Source organism: Callithrix jacchus, chromosome X (genome assembly GCF_049354715.1).
Source record: "Callithrix jacchus isolate 240 chromosome X, calJac240_pri, whole genome shotgun sequence".
Taxonomy (NCBI): domain Eukaryota; kingdom Metazoa; phylum Chordata; class Mammalia; order Primates; family Cebidae; genus Callithrix; species Callithrix jacchus.
The window spans coordinates 57,358,216-57,380,105 of record NC_133524.1 but is presented as its reverse complement, the minus strand read 5'-3'; the positions used below and the strand labels follow the sequence as shown (position 1 = coordinate 57,380,105).

The following is a 21,890-nucleotide window of genomic DNA, read 5'->3' as shown; positions in this document are numbered from 1 at the left end:
GAGCGATAGCCTGGGGAGAAATGCCAAATGTGGGTGAAGGGGAGAAGAAAAACAAAGCACACTGCCATGTGTGTACCTGCGCAACTGTCTTGCATGCTCTGCTCATGTACCCCAAAACCTATAATCCAGTAAAAAATAAAAAAAATAAAAAAAAAGAAAAGAAAAGCACACTGCCATGTGTGTACCTACGCGACTGTCTTGCATGCTCTGCTCATGTACCCCAAAACCTAAAATCCAATAAAAAATTTAAAAAAAATAGTTACCTCATAGAATTGTTGATATGATTTAATTAGTTACTTAATTTGTAAAGCACTACAATGGCACCTGGAACACTGTAAGCACACAAGTGTTAACTATCACTGATATTACTAACACTTCTTACTACAGAGGAAAAGAACCCCAAGAAGAGAAAATAGGAAGATGAAGGGATGAGAAAACATGGCCCATTTTAATAAAATTGTATTCAGGTATTTGTATAGCCTTTGTTCTCTGAGTACTACTTGCCCACTGATAGGGGTGAAAACTGGTGTCATAAAAACTTGGCTTTGATGCATATACCTCTATTGGTGGGTCAGCAATACTCAGATAACAAAGGATATATGTACATTTGGACACCAGAGCCAAGTGAAACAGATAAAATTATCTCTAAAATGAAGGCCCACAAATCCCCTACTTTTGAGAGTCCAGAGCTGCATCAGTCCTTGAACTTCCCAGGGTCCAGTTGTCCAAATGCCTCATAAATTGTAAAATTTTGAGAATCTCTATGATTACTGGCCACAGTGCTACAGTTTTACACCCATAAACGAGTATAAGTGCAATTCTGTTGCAATGAAAAAAAACATTGTAAGCACAGCCATTCAGAAACTGTAGACATTTCTGTATGTCTATAGCTAGTTACAAGGTAGCATCATTGCCATTTGTGGAGCAAAGGCCAATACTCTATGTATTACACATTCTGGGGGTCTTGAAGGTAAATTTGGTCTACTCGGGGAAAGGGACACTTTTTGTTTTGCTTATATCCCATCCCTTACACTTTGGTTGCACAAAAAGAAGCAGAAGGGTGTGAAGTTTAAGTTACCCACTTTCTGGAAAAAAAAAGTTTTCAGTTGCCAATTTAGAAGGAGTTGCAAACCTAAGACCAATATTTCCAATAGGCACAAACTTGAAACCTCAGTAAAATACTCACATGCCTAAAATGACGCCTGGGTACTGAAAGCTTCTTTGGATGTAAGCCTCATCTAAGGCAAAAAAACAAAAAAAGGCCTGTAGCCTTGTGTTTAGGAAATGTCAGGAAAGAAAACCTTGAGGCACAATGTCCTAGTCTGACACCAGTTTGGGGAAAAGAGTACTCAGAGTGATAGATATCAGGTGGGATAGTAGCTGAAGAAGAAAGTCTGGGATTAGGAGGTGAAAATAACTTAAAAAGCTAGATTGAACTAGAAGGGACCCTTCAGATGAATAGCAAAAATAACCTAGTGGAGTAAAAAGGAATTTATATGTGGAGAATGGCATAAGATACAACTGAAAAACTAAGGTGTGCCAGGTTACGAAGGGTCCTTACCTGACATTCTAAGGAGTCTGCATATTGAAATGTTTAAAGGAGGAAAAGAGCATGATCTCTTTAGTGATTTACAGATACCCTTTGGCCTTTGCAAAGTAAAAAGTATGGGAAAGAAAGGCAAAACTAGAAACAAAGATTACTGCAGTAGGCAAAGATGATGGTGATTGAGAATAAAGTCACAGCAGTTGAGATGAAGAAAAGTAGAGTTATTTACAGATGAGATCTTGAGAGAGATATTTAGAAGGTAGAACTTATATAAAATGTTAGAAGATTAGAATGTGAGGAATGAAAAAGTTTTTTTTTTTCAGTTTTTCTGTATTGTAGTAGATGGTAGTGTCATTCACTGAAATTGACACTTCATGAGTTTGATTTTAAATATTTTGACTCTTGGTGCCCATGGGACATCCTGGTAGAGGTGTCAAGTAAGTTGATATACACATATAAGAACAGAGCTTACAGGAAAGGTCTGGGCTGCAGATAAAATTCTGGGAGTAACCAGTGTTCAGACGATATTTGAAGTCTTAGAAGACCAAGGCTAATTATATTTATAACTATATATATGAAATATACACATACACACACATAAAATATTACAGAATCATAATGTAAAGAAGAATAAAATGTATTTAGATGTGTACGAGATAAATAATAAAATAATAGAAGGGCATTGTCTAGAAGCCAAAGGCAGCATTAACTTACCATTTTGATAATAATACCAACAAGTATGATATACCGAGTCCATTTTATGTGCCGATCATTGCGTTTTAAATTCATTAAGTTGCTCACTGCTCACAATAATCCCATTAGGTACATAAATAACAACTGCTTCATTATATTTATAAGGAAACTGATACAAAGAGAAGTTAAGGACTTACCCAAAGTCATATTGTGAAGAGTTGCAGACATTGTTGGCTGCCTATCCAAGACCCACTTTTTCCCTTTATAAACATAACTTCGATTTTTTGAACATCTCTCTTAATTGTATTGCCATATGCCTTAGGGGAAATAGGCCCAACCTCTAACCTTAAGTGTGTGATTTCTTATTTGTTTAGTGCAATCACAGTGATGTTAATTCACCTTGCCAGAAATCAGTTTACCAGTGGCTTCTGGTCACAATTTTGGCTCTTGAGATAAAAGGCATGGCAGCCACTTTATGATAATGAGAAGATATAGTCTATTAAGGCTTACAAACTAGAATATCCAAGGCAAAAGACTGAGAACAGGCTAATGATGACATTTTTCATCTCCTGAGTCAATTCTGGAGCTAACCTACCAAAAGACTTAACTGGTTTGTGGGATAGTATGTTTTCCCTATTATTTTCAGTCATTTTGAATTGGGTTTTCTGTTATTTGCAGTGAAAATAATCCAAACTGAGAGATTTAGAAACTATTTTTAATTGAGTCATAGGAACAGAAGCTAGAATTCCATGAGTGTAGGTGTAAACAAGAGGTAAGGATTCAGAAGAAATAAGTATTGGCTACATTTTTAAGAAGCTTACTTATGTTTAAAAAATGAGACAGTTGTAATAGAGAATTAGGCAGAGCAAAATATTAATCTGAAACTGTTGCAATCTGGCCTTTTACAAATGCAAAGAACCTGGCCATCCAAAAGGCAGTGTAGCAGAATAGTCAAATGGTAGGCTTTTGAGAGAGACTGATCTGGATGGAGTGTTTATACAACCTTGCAGGTGAGAATTTGCTAAACTGTTTCCCCAGCTATAAAATGGTGGTAACAATAGCATATATATGCTTTGTTGTTTAAATGTGATAATGCATAAACACAGAACCTAGCCCAGAAGAGCCCCTCAGTAAATAGTGGCTATCACTACCATCATTACTAATATCATCAGGTTTTCCTGACAGTCAACAAAAATACCTGTCAGGAAAATCAAAAGATTAGAATTACAGATTAAGCCAAAACCATATCACCCAAACCACAGAGCTTAGAGAAGTGGCAACATGCAATTTAGGAAATGGGTTACAAGCCTTTATATTTTAATAATCTACCCTGGGCTACTGTAACTGGCTCCATTTTAGCTGTAAACTCCAAACTGGATTCTCCCTCCTTACCACAGCCCCTTTGGGTGCATAACTGGGTCACGCTGCACTTAGAAGCATTGAAGCATACTGTTCTTAACACTTGGAATCATTGTAACTGCATCCTGCTTGGCATACCTCCCCACTGCTATTGTAAGAAAAAAGTTTCCCTTTGATCATTGTGTAGAAGGAGCCTGATTGCTCCCCTTCTTGGTAATTGTATGGAAACCATCTGTGCCTGCAGCCCCTTCCTCAAACCTGTTTTTCTGCTTCTGTAAAATTCCGCTTCAGTTAAGTACTCCCCTCCCCTACCTAAACCAAAGTATAAATGATAATCAGGCCCCTTCCTGGGGGCCAAGAGAATTTTGAGCATTAGTCATCTCTCAGTGGCCAGCAAATCAATAAAGGACTCTTAATTTGGAACTTAGAGCATGGCACATTTCTTCTAACTCACTGGGTTACAACAATATCAGAAAAAAAATGGGAAGAATTGTAGTAGCTATTTCTTCAACAAGACCTGCTAATACTGATGTTGTCAGCACCATTTATTGGCATAATATTTGTTTATGCAAGACATGGTTTCTGCAACACTTGGCTTCCAGGAGTTTCCCAACTAGGTGAGGCAGGACGGTCAGCCTCCCCAGTCCTGTTTTTTCCAAGGATGAAGAAAAGGTGCCTTAACTATGTGCACTCTCCTAAGGTCTTGAAATACCCTTCATTAGCATTGCCCAAACTTCAGACACAAGCAGAGAACTTCCAAGGGAAGGTTGATAAAGGCATAAAGCAATTTGGATACCCTTCTATGTGGCCTCAGTGCCACAGGGCAGCACTGGACTCCTGAGACCAAGGAAATCCCCATAGTTTCAACCAAGCTAAAACAAGGCACCTCAGCCAAAAAACTTTACCATTGCTTCTATGGAAACAAAAAGAGTATAGGGCCTAAGGGTGGCTGTGGCACCAGATGATGCATAGGCTGGCCAGTGTGGGTTGAGTGAAATACTTTACTGAGGTCTGAGAGGGTTTTTTAAAAATCGACATATCCTGAAATTCTGCATTTGCTCAGTGATTCGAGTACAGCCAGTAGTAGGGAAATAAAATCCAAAAAGGATCCCACCTCTTGAATAGCTTTTTAGTGGAAAGCAACATATTGCATTACTTTCTCCAAGAAGCCTTTCCTGACACCTCTCCAGTGTTTGATTAGTGACCTCTATGCTCCCATAGTACTCTTTTCTTCCCCTATCAGAGCACTAATTCCACTGTGCTGTAAATAATGGTTACTTGTGTGCTTCAACCACCAGACTGGGAGGTGAAAGAAGTCAGGGGCTGTTTTGCTAATCTTACATATTCAACACCTAGCACACTAGGAGGCATATAGCAAGCATTCAATAACCATTTGTGAGAATGAATGAAAGAGTTTTCAAGCATTTAAATTTGTGAAACTATAAACTTTGAGTGTCCATGTTGTTTTCCCACTTAAGAAAGAATAAAACAAAGATTCAAAGAGATTCAAAAACATGCCTATGCTAATATAATAACTAACAGAGGAAGAGTTTTGTCCCAGGTTTGTGTGATTTTGTGTTTATTTTGAATCTTGAAATCTCTGGACTTCAGGGCTCCCAGAAAGTTTGCCTTGACCATTGCCTATGTCATTCAAAGATTGGAAAGCATATACCTATCGGATGAAATGAATAACAGTAGATGCTCCAGGGAGGAAAGTCTAAAATTAGTAACAAATTTGTACTTTTCCAGGCAAGCAAGAAAAACAGTGAACAATAAGTCATAATCCAGGAAGATATAGGAAGACAGCAGGTTGCAGAGTGTTCGACAAAACTGCATTCAGGAGCTCCAAAACAGATATTGTCTAAACACAGGTACATTAATTTGTTACTTACTAAAAAAATGCTACATATAAGATCATGTTCTAGACACTGAAAACAATAAGATATAAAAAAAGATATGGTCCCTGCCATTGAAAAACTAACAGTCTGGTGGGTGACACAATCAAGACCGCAATGACTATGCAATGTTGAACCAGTTTTTGTACTATTATCTCTCAGCCATGTGCAGAAAGCAGAAACTGGACCTCTTCTTGACACCTTAAACTAAAATTAGCTCCAAATGGATTAAAGACTTAAACATAAGACCTAACACCATAAAAACCCTAGAAGAAAATCTAGGCAAAACCATTCAGGACATAGGAGTAGGCAAGGACTTCATGACCAAAACACCAAAAGCGTCCATGTTATTTTCCCAGCAAAAGCCAAAATAGACAAATGGGACCTAATCAAACTGCACAGCTTCTGCACGGTGAAAGAAACAGTCATTAGAGTGAATCAGCAATCAACAGAATGGGAAAAAAAATTTGCAGTTTACCCATCTGACAAAGGGCTGATATCCAGATTTACAAGAAATAAACAAATTTACAAGAAATAAACAGATTTACAATAAATAAACAAACAAGCCCATTTAAAAGTGGGCAAAGGATATGCACAGACACTTTACAAAAGAAGACATACATGAGGCCAACAATCATATGAAAAAATGCTCATCATCACTGGTCATTAGAGAGATGCAAATCAAAACTACATTGAGATACCATCTCACACCAGTTAGAATAGTGATCATTAAAAAATCTGGAGACAACAGATGCTGGAGGGGATGTGGAGAAATAGAAACACTTTTACACTGTTGGTGGGAGTGTTAATTAGGTCAACCATTGTGGAAGACAGTGTGGTGATTCTTCAAGGACCTAGAAATACAAATTACACTTGACCCAGCAATCCCCTTACTGGGTATATATCCAAAGGATTATAAATCGTTCTACTATAAGGACACATACACACAAACATTCATTGCAGCACTGTTTACAATAGCAAAGACCTGGAACCAACCCAAATGTCCATCGATGATAGACTGGACAGGGAAAATGTGGAACATATACACCATAGAATACTATGCAGCATAAAAAATGATGAGTTCATGTTCTTTATAGGGACATGGATGAACCTAGAAACCATCATTCTCAGCAAACTGTCACAAGAACAGAAAATCAAACACCACGTGTTCTCACTCATAAGCGGATATTGAACAATGAGAACACATGGACACAGGGAAGGGAGCATCACACACTGGGGTCTGTCTGGGGGAAATAGGGAAGGGACGGCAGGGGGTGGGGAGTCGGGAAGAGATAGCATGGGAAGAAATGCCAGATATAGGTGATGGGGAAGAAGGCAGCGAATCACACTGCCATGTGTGTACCTATGCAACAATCTTGTATGTTCTTCACATGTACTCCCAAATCTAAAATACAATTTCAAAAAAAGGAAAACACAAAATAAAATAAAAATAAGGAATCTACCATGATACAAATACATTTGATGCAGTCATTATATTTCATTAAAATAGTTTGTGTTTATAATTTCATAATATTGGTTAGTTTTCATTCAAATTACATTAACAATCCATGTTAAATGGTAAGTTTTTTATATGAGTTGTGAGAGAACGTTTCATTTTTAAATGATTAAATTAGGATAAGTGACTCCATTTTAATAAGTATATTAACAACAACAGAGTTGATATGCAAACAAGAAAAAAATCCTAAAGATGGTACATGAATGGCTGAGATCTACACAGTGGCACCATATGTCGTGGTGTGCTAAGAATAACTGTGCTACCCATTAAATAGAATATTACAGAAAGAGTAATCCAAGCTTTTGGCCCTCTAATACCTCAGAGCTGCTGAGGAGTGTTTACTTAGCAGAGACATGGAAGTAACATATATGATATCTATATGAAATACTATCAACTATGCTAAATACACATTGGAAAATGTGTCCGTGGGAGGTCGGGTTCTACTATTAGAGTCACTAACAAATATTAATTCATTTGCTAAAAGCTTGATGATGCCAACCAAACCTTAGCCTTGTTCTGGATGTTGAATATGCAAAACCAATAAAATTTAGTCCTTGCCATCAAGAATATTACAGTTAATAGGAGGAGGCTTGCAGACAAATACTTATAAACACTCAACAAAAGACAAAATACAAAAATTATATGTCAGAGAAGTTCCCAGTGAAAACAAGGGAAGGACACATAGAAAAATTCAGGAAATATGATAAGACTGTCATGACGATAGAAGTAAAACAAAAACCACCATTAATGACTCCTTGAGAGAGTGAAAACACTCACCTGTACTTGACAACTCCATTGATCATTGGGTTCACATCCTTGATTCTGTTGATATAGGCCTGAACAACATCTATGCATTTCACCTGCAAAATACAATATATTAGCAGGCATTTATTGGCTAAACAATTCATTCAGCAAGTATTTTGTAAGACTGCAGTGTACATTAATAATTTTTCAAGACACTATCAGTGAATTACCAAGCATAGCTTCCCATGAGGCAAAATATGAGGTCTAAGAAGTATAAGAAGTCTATGTTGAAGGTAAGAAGTAAGAAATAATGGTTAGGAAGAATTAATATCGTGAAAATGGCTATACTGCCCAAAGTAATTTACAGAATCAACGCTATCCCCATCAAGCTACCATTGACTTTCTTCACAGAACTGGAAAAAACCACCATGAACTTCATATGGAACCAAAAGAGAGCCCGCATAGCCAAGTCAATTCTAAGCAAAAAGAACACAGCGGGGGGAATCACACTACCGGATTTCAAACTATGCTACAAGGCTACAGTAATCAAAACAGCATGGTACTGGTACCAAAACAGAGATATAGACCAATGGAACAAAACAGAGACACCGGAGGCAACACAACATACATACAACTATACAATCTTTGATAAACCTGACAAAAACAAGCAATGGGGCAAGGATTCCATGTTTAACAAATGGTGTTGGGAAAACTGGCTAGCCATGTGCAGAAAGCAGAAACTGGACCCCTTCCTGACACCTTACACTAAAATTAACTCCAGATGGATTAAAGACTTAAACATAAGACCTGGCACCATAAAAACCCTAGAAGGAAATCTAGGCAAAACCATCCAGGACATAGGAGTAGGCAAGGACTTCATGAACAAAACACCAAAAGCATTAGCAACAAAAGCCAAAATAGACAAATGGGACCTAATGAAACTCCACAGCTTCTGCACGGCAAAAGAAACAGTCACTAGAGTGGATCGGCAACCAACAGAATGGGAAAAAATTTTCGCAGTCTACCCATCTGACAAAGGGCTGATATCCACAATTTACGACGAACTCAAACAGATTTACAGGAAAAAAACAAACAAGCCCATTCAAAAGTGGCCAAAGGATATGAACAGATGCTTTACGAAAGAAGACATATATGAGGCCAACAATCATATGAAAAAATGCTCATCGTCACTGGTCATCAGAGAGATGCAAATCAAAACCACATTGAGATACCATCTCACGCCAGTTAGAATGGCGATCATTAAAAAATCTGGAGACAACAGATGCTGGAGAGGATGTGGAGAAAAAGGAACACTTTTACACTGTTGGTGGGAGTGTAAATTAGTTCAACCATTGTGGAAGACAGTGTGGCGATTCCTCAAGGCCTTAGAAATAGAAATTCCATTTGACCCAGCAATCCCATTACTGGGTATATATCCAAAAGACAATAAATCGTTCTACTATAAGGACACATGTACACGAATGTTCATTGCAGCACTGTTTACAATAGCAAAGACCTGGAATCAACCCAAATGTCCATTGATAATAGACTGGATTGGAAAAATGTGGCACATATACACCATGGAATATTATGCAGCAATCAGAAATGATGAGTTCGTGTCGTTTGTAGGGACATGGATGAATCTGGAGAACATCATCCTCAGCAAACTGACACAGGAACAGAAAATGAAACACCACATATTCTCACTCATAGGCGGGTGATGAAAAATCAGAACACATGGACACAGAAAGGGGAGTACTAAACACCGGGGTCTATTGGGGGGAAAAGGGGAGGGCCAGTGGGAGGGGGAGGTAGGGAGGGATAGCCTGGGGAGAAATGCCAAATGTGGGTGAAGGGGAGAAGAAAAGCAAAGCACACTGCCATGTGTGTACCTACGCAACTGTCTTGCATGCTCTGCTCATGTACCCCAAAACCTAAAATCCAATAAAAAAAAAAAACAGAAGTAAGAAATATACCAGTGTAAGAGAGTTCCAAACAATGAGCAGGAATATAAGGAATAAACTCTGCTGAAATTAAATATAAATTGGAGTTCAGAAATATATGTATATGTACTAAACTGGCAAATATTTGTTCCAGTAAATAATCAATAAAAAATAGATATTATTTCAGTAATATCCTGAAACTTAACAGTATACACCATCTCTGCAAAACCAAGAGTTAAGAAGTAGAGATGGACCGACTCAAGATGGCATGGTGAGAACAACCCAGGATTGAAGCTCTCAGAGAATGCGCAGAGAATGACTCAGGGCCGCATTTCCAGACGGATCTTTGTTGCCCACGGAACGGGAAAATTCTCAGGTATAAAAGAGACGCGGGACACCAGCACAGCAGATTGGGCTGGTGAAGCTGGCGACCGGTGCAGCCGGCAGCCAGCGCTGCAGCGCAGCGGCACTCCACAATGCTCTGCACAAAGTGCACTGGTCCGGGTGCCCTGTTGATATGGCAATCTGAGACTTGAGAGGGCAGATTGGCATATCCATCTGATTGAATGGAACTTGGACAGTGAGCCAGGCCAGGATATTCCAGGGAAATGGCGTTTAGGCCAAAACAGTGGCGCAAACAAAACAGCGATTCCAAATGCTCCGGGTGGAGAGATTCACTGCGGGCACAGCTGAACCCAGGACGGTGCAGCTCGGTGGGGGAGGGGCGCTTGCCATTACCGAGAAAACCCACCCCTACTGAGGTACAGTCCCATTGCTGACTAGCCTGCTGTTACCGAGGCAACCCGCCACAACTGAGAGACTCCACCAGAGGGCATAGCCCATTGCAGCAGGGAGGAGACTGCAGCAGCAGGGCAGAGCCTGCAGCAACAGGGTGGACCTCACACCAGCAGGGCAGAGCCTCAGCAGGCAAATAGTGACTAGACTGCCTCCTAGCTGGGCAGTGCAGTGCAACAGACACTCACAAAGAAAGCCCCAACACGCCGAGACAGAGCATCTGAGAAGAAAAGGGTTTTTTTATGAGTTATGCTGCAGCAGAATAAAATGTAATAGCTTAAAAGCCCTGAATGAACAACAGAACTCACAGATCAGCACTTGAGCTCATATAAAGTACAGCAGCTCCCTGAACCCTCTATATCCAGAAGACTGACATGTGGCAGGCATCATTCTGGGACAAAGATAGCAGAAATAGAAACTGGTAGCATCCCTCACTGTTCCGCAGCTGCTATAGGTGCACTACAGACAAGCAGGGCCTGGAGCGGACCTCAGCAGTCATACAGTGGAGGGGCTAGACTGGCAGAAGAAAAACCAAGTAACAGAAATATTACATCATCAACAATCTGGGCGTCCACTAAGAGACCCAATCGAAAAGTCAGCCACTACTCAGATGACAGGTGGATAAATCCACAAAGATGGGAAGAAACCAGCGAAAAAAGGAGGAAAACACCCAAAACAAGAACACCTCGACTCCTACGAAATAACAAAACTCCTCACCAGCAAGGAAACAAAGCTGGACGGAGAATGACTGTGACGAAATGATGGAATTAGACTTCAGAAGGTGGATAATGAGAAACTTTTGTAAGCTAAAAGAACATGTTTAAATCAATGCAAAGAGACTAAGAAACTTGAACAAAGATTTGAGGAAATGATAACAAGAATGGATAACTTAGAGAGGAATAGGAATGAATTGAAGGAGGTGAAAAACACAAGAACGTCGTGAAGCATGCAAAGGTTTGAACAGCTGAATTGACCAAGCAGAAAAAAGAACATCAGAAGCTGAAGATCAACTCAATGAAATAAAACGAGAAACGAAGATTAGAGTAAAAAGGGCAAAAAGGAATAAACAAAAAGTCCAAAAAATGTGGGACTATGTGAAGAGACCTAACCTACGTTTGATAGGTATACTAGAATGTGATGAAGAGAATGAATCCAAGCTGGAAAATATGCTTCAGGATACTATCCAGGAGAATTTCCCCCACCTAGCAATGCAGGCCAACACTCAAGTGCAGGAAATACAGAGAACACCACAAAGATATTCCGCAAGAAGGGAAACCAAAAGGCACATAATTGCCAGATTCACCAGGGTTGAAATAAAAAAGAAAATACTATGGGCAGCCAGAGAGAAAGGTCAGGTCACCCACAAAGGGAAGCCCATCCGACTCACAGCAGATCTCTCGACAGAAACACTACAAGCCAGAAGAGAGTGGGGGCCAAATTTCAACATCCTTAAAGAAAAGAACTTTCAAACCAGAATTTCATATCCAGCCAAACTGAGCTTCAGAAGTGAAAAAAAGATAAGTAAAGAAGCAAGTACTCAGACATTTTGTCACCACCAGGCATGCTTTACAAGAGCTCCTGAAGGAGGCACTAGACATAGAAAGGAACAACCAGTACCAACCATTCCAAAATCACACTAAATCCTAAAGATCATCCACATAATGAAGAATCTACATGAACTAACGGGCAAAACAGCCAGCTAGCATCAAAATGGCAGTATAAAATTCACACATAACAATATTAACCCTAAATGTAAGTGGACTAAATGCACCAATCAAAAGACACAGACTGAATAGACCAATAACCAAGTCAGAAGTCGAGACAGCAATTAAGAGCCTACCACACAAAAAAAGCCCAGGTCCAGACGAGTTCACAGCCGAATTCTACCAGACACACAAAGAGGAGCTGGTACCATTACTTCTAAAACTATTTCAAACAATCCAAAAAGAGGGAATACTTCCCAAATCATTTTATGAGACCAACATCATCCTGATACCAAAACCCGGCAGAGACCCAACAAGAAAAGAAAACTTCAGGCCAATATCCATGATGAACATAGATGCAAAAATCTTCAATAAAATATTGGCAAGCCGATTGCAACAGCAAATCAAAAAACTTATTCACCATGATCAAGTAGGATTCATCCCGGGGATGCAAGGCTGGTTCAACATACGCAAGTCTATCAACGTAATTCACCACATAAACAGAACCAAAAACAAAAACCACATGATTATCTCCATTGACACAGAGAAGGCATTTGACGAAATTCAACAGCTCTTTATGCTAAAAACCCTCAATAAACTCGATATCGATGGAACGTATCTCAAAGTAATAAAAGCTATTTATGGCAAACCAACAGCCAATATCATACTGAATGGGCAAAAACTGGAAGCATTCCCTTTGAAATCTGGCACTAGACAAGGATGCCCTCTTTCACCACTCCTATTCAATATAGTTCTGTAAGTTCTAGCCACAGCAATCAGGCAAGTAAAAGAAATAAAGGGTATTCAAATAGGAAAGGAGGAAGCCAAATTGTCTCTATTTGCAGACGACATGATAGTATCCCTAGAAGAACCCCTGTCCTCAGCCCAAAAACTCCTGAAACTGATAAGCACCTTCAGCAAAGTCTCAGGATATAAAATCAATGTGCAAAAATCACAAGCATTCGTCTACACCAATAACAGACTTAAAGAAAGCCAAATCAAGAACGAACTGCCATTCGCAATTGCTACAAAAAGAATAAAATACCTAGGAATACAACTCACAAGGAACGTAAGGGACCTCTTCAAGGAGAACTAGAAACCGCTGCTCAAAGAAATCAGAGAGGACACAAACAGATGGAGAAACATTCCATGTTCATGGTTAGGAAGAATTAATATCGTGAAAATGGCTATACTGCCCAAAGTAATTTAGCCATATTCTCAAAACACCACATATTCTGACTCATAGGTGGGTGATGAAAAATGAGAACACATGGACACAGAAAGGGGAGTACTAAACACTGGGGTCTATTAGGGGGAAAAGGGGAGGGCCAGTGGGAGGGGGAGGTGGGGAGGGATAGCCTGGGGAGAAATGCCAAATGTGGGTGAAGGGGAGAAGGAAAGAAAAGCACACTGCCATGTGTGTTCCTTTGCAACTGTCATGCATGCTCTGCTCATGTACCCCAAAACCTAAAATCCAATAAAAATTAAAAAAAAAAAAGACACAGACTGGCAAACTGGATAAAAAACCAATATCCATCAGTGTGCTGTGTCCAGAAAACCCATCTCACATGCAAGAATAGACAAAGGCTCAAAATAAAGTGATGAATGAAGATTTACCAAGGAAATGGAGAGCAAAAAAAATCAGGAGTTCCAATTCTCATCTCTGATAAAATAGATTTTAAAGCAACAAAGATCAAAAGAGACAAAGAAGGCCATTACATAACGGTAAAAGGATCGATACAACAAGAAGAGCTAACGATTCTAAACATATACCGACCCAAGACAGGAGCACCCAGATACATAAGGCAAGTTCTTAATGACTTACAAAAAGACATAGACTCCCACACAATAATAGTGGGAGACTTTAACACTCCACTGTCAATATTAGACAGATCAACCACACAGAAAATCAACAAGGATATCCAGGACTTGAACTCAGACCTGGAACAAGCAAACCTGATAAACATTTACAGAACTCTCCAACCCAAAGGCAGAGAATATACATTATTCTCAGCACCACATCACACCTACTCTAAAATTGACCACATAATTGGAAGTAAAGCACTCCTCAGCAAATGCAAAACAACTAAAATCATAACAAAGAGTCTCTCAGACCACAGTGCAATGAAGTTAGAACTCAGAATTCAGAAACCATCCCAGAACTGCACAGCTTCATGGAAACTAAACAACTGGCTCTTGAATGTTGACTGCATAAACAATGAAATGAAGGCAGAAATACAGAAGTTCTTCGAAACCAATGAGAATGAAGACACAACATGCCAGAATCTCTGGGACACATTTAAAGCAGTCTCTAGAAAAATATATATATCAATAAGTTCCCATTTGAGGAGAATGGAGAGATCCAAAATTGAAACCCTATCATCAAAATTGAAAGAGCTAGAGGAGCAAGATCAAAAAAACTCAAAACCCAGCAGAAGACAAGAAATAACTAAGATCAGAGCTGAACTGAAGGAGATTGAGACACGAAAAACCCTTCAAAAAATCAATGAATTCAAGAGCTGGTTTTTTGAAAAGATCAACAAAATAGAAAAACCACTAGCCAGACTGATAAAACAGAAAAGAGAGAACAACCAAATAGATGCAATAAAAAATAAAAAAGGGGAAATCACCACAGATTCCACAGAAATTCAAACCATCATCAGAGAATGTTACAAACAACTCTATGCACATAAACTAGTAAACCTGGAAGAAATGGTTAAATTCCTGGACTCCTGTGTTCTCACAAGCCTAAACCAGGAGGAAGCTGAAACTATGAATAGACCAATAACAAGGTCAGAAGTCGAGGCAGCAATTAAGAGCTTACTACACAAAAAAAGCCCAGGTCCAAATGGGTTCACAGCCAAATTCTACCATGCACACAAAGAGGGGCTGGTACCATCCCTTCTGAAACTATTCCAAATAATCGAAAAAAAGGGAATCCTTCCCAAATCATTTTATGAGACTAACATCATCCTGATACCAAAACCTGGCAAAGACCCACCAAGTAAAGAAAACTTCAGGCCAATATCCATGATGAACATAGATGCAAAAATCTTCAATAAAATATTAGCAAGCCGATTGCAACAGCACATCAAAAAACTTTCTCTTTTGACACAGAGAAGGCATTCGACAAAATTCAACAGCCCTTTATGCTAAAAACCCTCAATAAACTCGGTATTGATGGAATGTATCTCAAAGTAATAAAAGCTATTTATGACAAACCAACAGCCAATATCATAGAGAATGGGCAAACACTGGAAGCATTCCCTTTGAAATCTGGCACTAGACAAGGATGCCCTCTTTCACCACTCCTATTCAATATAGTACTGGAAGTTCTAGCCAAAGCAATCAGGCAAGAAAAAGAAATAAACGGCATTCAAATAAAATAGGTGGAAGCCAAATTGTCTCTATTTGCAGACGACATGATCGTATACCTAGAAGACCTCATTACCTCAGCCCAAAAACTCCTGAAACTGATAAGCAACTTCAGCAAAGTCTCAGGATATAAAATCAATCTGCAAAAATCACAAGCATTCGTCTACACCAATAACAGACTTAAAGAGAGCCAAATCAAGAACGAACTACCATTCACAACTGCTACAAAAAGAATAAAGTACCTAAGAATACAACTCACAAGGAACATAAGAGACTTCCTCAAGGAAAACTACAAACCACTGCTCAACGAAATAAGAAGGACACAAACAGATGGAGAAACATTCCATGTTCATGGTTAGGAAGAATCAATATTGTGAAAATGGCTATACTGCCCAAAGTAATTTACAGAATTAACGCTATCCCCATCAAGCTACCATTGACTTTGTTCACAGAACTGGAAAAAACCACCATGAACTTCATATGAAACCAAAAGAGAGCCTGCATAGCCAAGTCAATTCTAAGCAAAAAGTACACAGCGGGGTCAACACACTACCGGATTTCAAACTATACTACAAGGCTACAGTAATCAAAACAGCATGGTACTGGTACCAAAACAGAGATATAGACCAATGGAACAAAACAGAGTCATCGGAGGCAACACAACATATCTACAACCATACAATATTTGATAAACCTGACAAAGACAAGCCATCAGGAAAGGATTCCCTGTTTAATAAATGGTGTTGGGAAAACTGGCTAGCCATGTGCAGAAAGCAGAAACTGGACCCCTTCCTGACAACTTACACTAAAATTAACTCCAGATGGATTAAAGACTTAAACATAAGACCTGGCAACATAAAAACCCTAGATGGAAATCTAGGCAAAACCATCCAGGACATAGGAGTAGGCAAGGACTTTATGAACAAAACACCAAAAGCATTGGCAACAAAAGCCCAAATAGACAAATGGGACCTAATCAAACTCCACAGCTTCTGCACGGCAAAAGAAACAGTCACTAGAGTGAATCAGCAACCAACAGAATGGGAAAAATTTTTGCAGTTTACCCATCTGACAAAGGGCTGATATCCAGAATTTACAAAGAACTCAAACAGATTTACAGGAAAAAACAAACAAGCCCATTAAAAATGGGCAAAGGATATGAACAGACACTTTACAAAAGAAGACATATATGAGGCCAACAATCATATGAAAAGATGCTCATCATCACTGGTCATTAGAGAGATGCCAATCAAAACCACATTGAGATACCATCTCACGCCAGTTAAGAATGGCGATCATTAAAAAATCTGGAGACTGACCACAGATGCTTGAGAGGATGTGGAGAAAAAGGAACACTTTTACACTGTTGGTGGAAGTGTAATTTAGTTCAACCATTGTGGAAGACAGTGTGGCCATTCCTCAAGGCCTTAGAAATAGAAATTCCATTTGACCCAGCAATCCCATTACTGGGTATATATCCAAAGGACTGCAAATCGTTCTACTATAAGGACACATGCACACGAATGCTCATTGCAGCACTGTTTACAATAGCAAAGACCTGGAACCAACCCAAATGCCCATCGATGATAGACTGGATTGGGAAAATGTGGCACATATACACCATGGAATATTATGCAGCAGTCAGAAATGATGAGTTCGTGTGGTTTGTAGGGACATGGATGAACCTGGAGAACATCATTCTCAGCAAACTGACACAAGAACAGAAAATGAAACACCGCATATTCTCACTCATAGGCGGGTGATGAAAAATGAGAACACATGGACACAGGGAGGGGAGTACTAAACACTGGGGTTTATTGGGGGGAAAGAGGAGGGCCAGTGGGGCGGGAGCTGTGCAGGGATAGCCTGGGGAGAAATGCCAAATGTGAGTGAAGGGGAGAACGGAAGGAAAACACACTGCCATGTGTGTACCTAAGGAAATGTCTTGCATGTTCTGCACATGTACTCCAAAACCTAAAATACAATAAAAATTTTTAAAAATAAAATAAAGAAAATAAAATGTCTTGGAACTCATTTCATATCTTTTACATAAAGAGCCACTTCATTCTTTTGCTTGATGCATACTATCAAATATATAGACATATTGTAGCATATTTAATCAGACCTCTGATTTGCCTTTACTAGTACTTTTACAAATAAAATATGAATGAGGATATCCTCATATATATGTAATTAGATTATTTGTGAGTGGGATTTACAGTTTCAAAATTTCATCAACTTTGAAATCATCAACAAAATCAAACATCCAAATGTCCAAAAACAATGACCAGCCTATGTATGGAGGTGGGCGTAAGTTGATGTTTTTTTGTAAAGACCCAATCTCAGATACCAAGTGAGGCTGTGGCAGCTCAGATGACATACAGGTAGCCTGAAAGAAGAGTACTCATATAGGGACACAAAAGCAAACATAAAGATAGTAGACGCTGATTCATAGGAAACTGACTGTTCAGTCACAGCTCATTATCAAGAAGCATTACTCTTCCATAAAGTGCCAACAAAAATTGAGTAAGATTCACCTGATTCTACAACTTTGTAGCTGTGTGTCATTGGACAAGCTATTAGAAAGCTCTAAACTTTATTTTCCTATTCTGTAAGATGATGATAATTATAGACACATCAAAATGTTATTATGAAGATTCCATTCACAAAAATCTAAGTAAAATATTTGCCTTATCAAGTGGCACATAGTAGGTCTTTGCTAAATTTAGTTGTTTTGCAGCAACAATATTTCTTTGTATATAAAAGACAGAAACTAAAGGATAAATAAGACTTTGTATCCACTCCACCTCTCCCCTTTATAATATTTTTATAAATCTAGATAAACTATATCTAGATTATCTCTTCTCATGGGCAAACATGAATGAAAATGGCTAATTACCAAAAACCTGATAATAGTAATAGTAAAGATTTATATAGGACTATGTATAAGACTACTATGCTAGGCAATGTTCTATAAGTTTTATGTATATAAATTCATTTAATTCACCTCAACTCTAAAAGGTAGATTCCATTATCAAATCAAGTTTTCTCAAAGGATATCAGAGGCACAAAAAGTTAATCAATGTTTCTAAGATCACAGAGCTAGACTGTAGGAGAGCTAGGATTTCTGAATCCAGGCAGTCTGGCTCTAGAGTCCATTCTTCTAATCATTACGATACAAAATATCCTATGTGTCAGGTGCTTGCTGTGTATTATCTGCAATTGTCATGGCACAAGGTCACACAACCATAGACAGACAGTCAAAAATTTGAAATCTATTATCTTTCTACTATTAAGTTGGTGCAAAAGTAATTGTGATTTTCGCCATTAAAAGTAATGGCGAAAATAACAATTTAAAAAATCACAATAACTTTTGCACCAACTGAATACATCTCATTGCCTCCCTAACTGTTAGAAAAGCACGCATGAGTGAATAGAGGCTGGGGAAGGGGAACAGCAAGAAGACAGGATATGTCTTTGAAAGGTAACCAGAATGTAATACAAACATTATTAATTCATGCATTCAGGAGCACATACTGAGAGACTCATAAAGTATTTACTGCATGCCTATTCTTTGTTAAGTAGTATTGTAGATTCCGGAAATAAAGCAATGACAAAAACAAATGAAACAGCAGAGAGATAAAAACAAGTGGAGTATAAATAAAGAATACTAAACTGTAGCCCAAGGTCTCTAGGTAACCAGTCATTCATGTGACAGAGATTAATAGTCCTGCCTGCACAACTCTATAAAGAAAGAATGAGCTGCTTAAATTTTTAATTAAGAATTTTCAACAATTTTTGTGTATACGTTTTGCTTCAGTTTCATTTTACTTCAGTTTCCTTACACATAAAATGTGAATATTACCTATATAACCGCATCTGTGAAATAGAATATGTTTAAGTACCCAGGCATAGTATTTCACATATGCTATGCTCTAAATATATGGTAGACACAGCTTTTACTATCTTAGACCAAGTACTACTTTTATTTTAAATAAATTTTTTAAAGAATTGGTTAAATGGTAAGCAGCAGGTAGATCTGCGGCCTGTGAGAGAGGGAGGAAGAGAGAGAGAGAGAAAGGGAAAGAGAGAGGGCGAGAGAGACCCATTGAGATGGCTGAGAATCAATTTGAAACCCACACCTGATTTACCCCACACACAATAATTATGCACAAATAGGACAAATGGATAGGAAGGACTATGAGGGTGCCAAAATAGTCCAACCCATGCCCACAGTAAATGTCCTTGATAAAAATAAACGTACTACAGCACCCAGAAGTCTCCCTTTATCCCCAGTAAATACCTCTCTTAAGTCAAGTCGCCTTAGCAGAGGATGGAAAGGAAACCACAACCAAAGCCACCAAAAGCTTCCTGGATCCAGCTAAAAGACCTGTTCCTCCAGCCTCTTGTGAATTGCACTCTCACCTTTCTCTGTCGGATTAGTTTGGCCAGCTGCATTCCCGAAAGCAGAAGCAATGGTTCAGTCACCGGCTGGGGGGTCTTTGAGGCAAACTTGGGGCCCGTTAAGACTAAAGCTGCTCGGCCTACTAGGCCTATAAGAAAGCCTAGCGCACGCAAGAGAAACAACTGAATGCGGGCAGTGAATGAAGGTGCCATCGCAGCCTGGATTCCACACGGTCCTAGTGCTTGAGGGTTCCGTGCACCGGGGGAAAGGAGGAGAAAAAGACTAAGCAAAGAGGTGTTTGTGAAGCCTTTAGTTTACAAGTCCAGTATCTACCCACAATTCCACAGGAGCTTGTTTATCATTACCTGCAGGGCTTCTAGCCAGAGATGGGGGCGGAGACTTCCCAGCAGCTGCCTGTGTGCAATATTACCTGTTGTTAGTGCTGGTGTAACCCAAGACGGAAAGTGAGTCATAAAAAAAAAACACTGTTCTTGGAATTCCCCAGTTCTGCTACTGTGTAGCCCTGGCCAATTTACACTATGTCTCAAAGTTAGTTTACTCTTATGAAAAAATGGGAATAATTACCCTTACATCAAAGGTTGCCATAAACACCATATAATAAAGAAAAACATTTAACATAATTTATGGTAAATAGTATACGTGGTAGTTGTTATAGTAATATAAGTGGCAGTTTTTATATTTCAGCTGTACCTGTGAAAAAAGTGTTGTACTTTTGTATGCAAATATTCAGTGTGCTTAACAAACAACTAAATGGCAAGCATAAATATTTTTTTCCATATGAATATTCTTTAATGCTTATAAGATCACTAACAGGTAGTACTGATGAATATAAAATCTCCAGGCTTTCTCCTAAACTAGACACTTGAAATGCCTTTTTGACTTCTTCATTTGAATGTCTTACAGATCTTTCAAACTCAACATGTCCAAACTCATCCTTTTCTCCACAATCTGCTGCTCCTACAGGTTTACAGACAGCATTTTCATCCACCCAGTCAGCCATGCCAAAAATCTAGAATCATCTCAGATTCTTACATTTGTTTCATTCTCATGAATAATCACCAAGTCCAACTAATGCCTTTCCCTCTTAACTAGGTCTGGCTCGAATGTCACTGATGTTTACGTGAACTTCTACAAATAATCTAGCTGATCACCCTGCCTTTGTTTATAAAGTGTTGTTTGTAATATACAAATCTGACAATGTTACTCCCCTGCCAATAACTCTGCAATAATCCTCAATTTTCCTCAGGTTAGAGACCCATATACTTTATCTGGCATTCGAGTCTCATGACTGGTGTCTAAAAAACTATGTTTCATTCCTAACACCTTCCATCCCTCATATGCTAACCTCCTGACAAATAACTACCTGAAAGTTCTCTATTCCCTCTATATTCTTGCATCTGCTTTCCCAACCTCTCTATCTAGTTCAGGACAAGTGCCACCTTTTCTAGCAAGTCTTCCCTGAACTTCCAACTGGGTGTGATGCCACTCTTTTGTAACCTTGCACTCAATAGATTATCGAAATTATAGCACTTACAACCCTCTATTATGTGCTAGGTTTTCGTATCTATGCCCCATCTAGGTATGAATTCATTGAAGAACAGGGCCATTCTAATTCCTCTTTGTATTGCCAGAGCCTAACATAGAGCTTGATGTGAAGTCAATACAGGTTTGTAGGTTAAATGTATGAGATTATGAAATAACGAATGTTGAAGATAGGGATTAGACCTTAGCATCTAAGGCCTTGGGTGGGTGAAATGGCGAAGTCATCCAGGGAACTGTTTTTTCACCTGCAAAACTTAGGTGGATACTGAATGTGTCATCACAACACTTCTGGACTAATTCAAACACCTGGCAGAAAGCAGGTTAATCATGACAGGCATATCTAGCAGATCCAG

The 21,890-nt window shown here is 38.9% G+C and overlaps 1 protein-coding gene across 3 annotated transcripts in view; it reads right to left on the bottom strand.

The window, feature by feature from the left end:
* The window catches only part of FAAH2 (fatty acid amide hydrolase 2), a 297,578-nt gene extending 277,273 nt beyond the window's left edge, over positions 1-20,305 (bottom strand). For all 3 annotated transcript variants that reach the window (XM_078362584.1, XM_078362586.1, XM_078362585.1), the window contains exons 1-2: positions 19,995-20,305; positions 7,787-7,869 (exon numbers count right to left, since the gene is read on the bottom strand). In XM_078362584.1, the coding sequence (XP_078218710.1) occupies positions 7,787-7,869; positions 19,995-20,186 (275 nt within the window). In that variant the 5' untranslated portion in view covers positions 20,187-20,305. The remainder of the gene's footprint in view (positions 1-7,786; positions 7,870-19,994) is intronic.
* Positions 20,306-21,890: the final 1,585 nt, after the last annotated feature.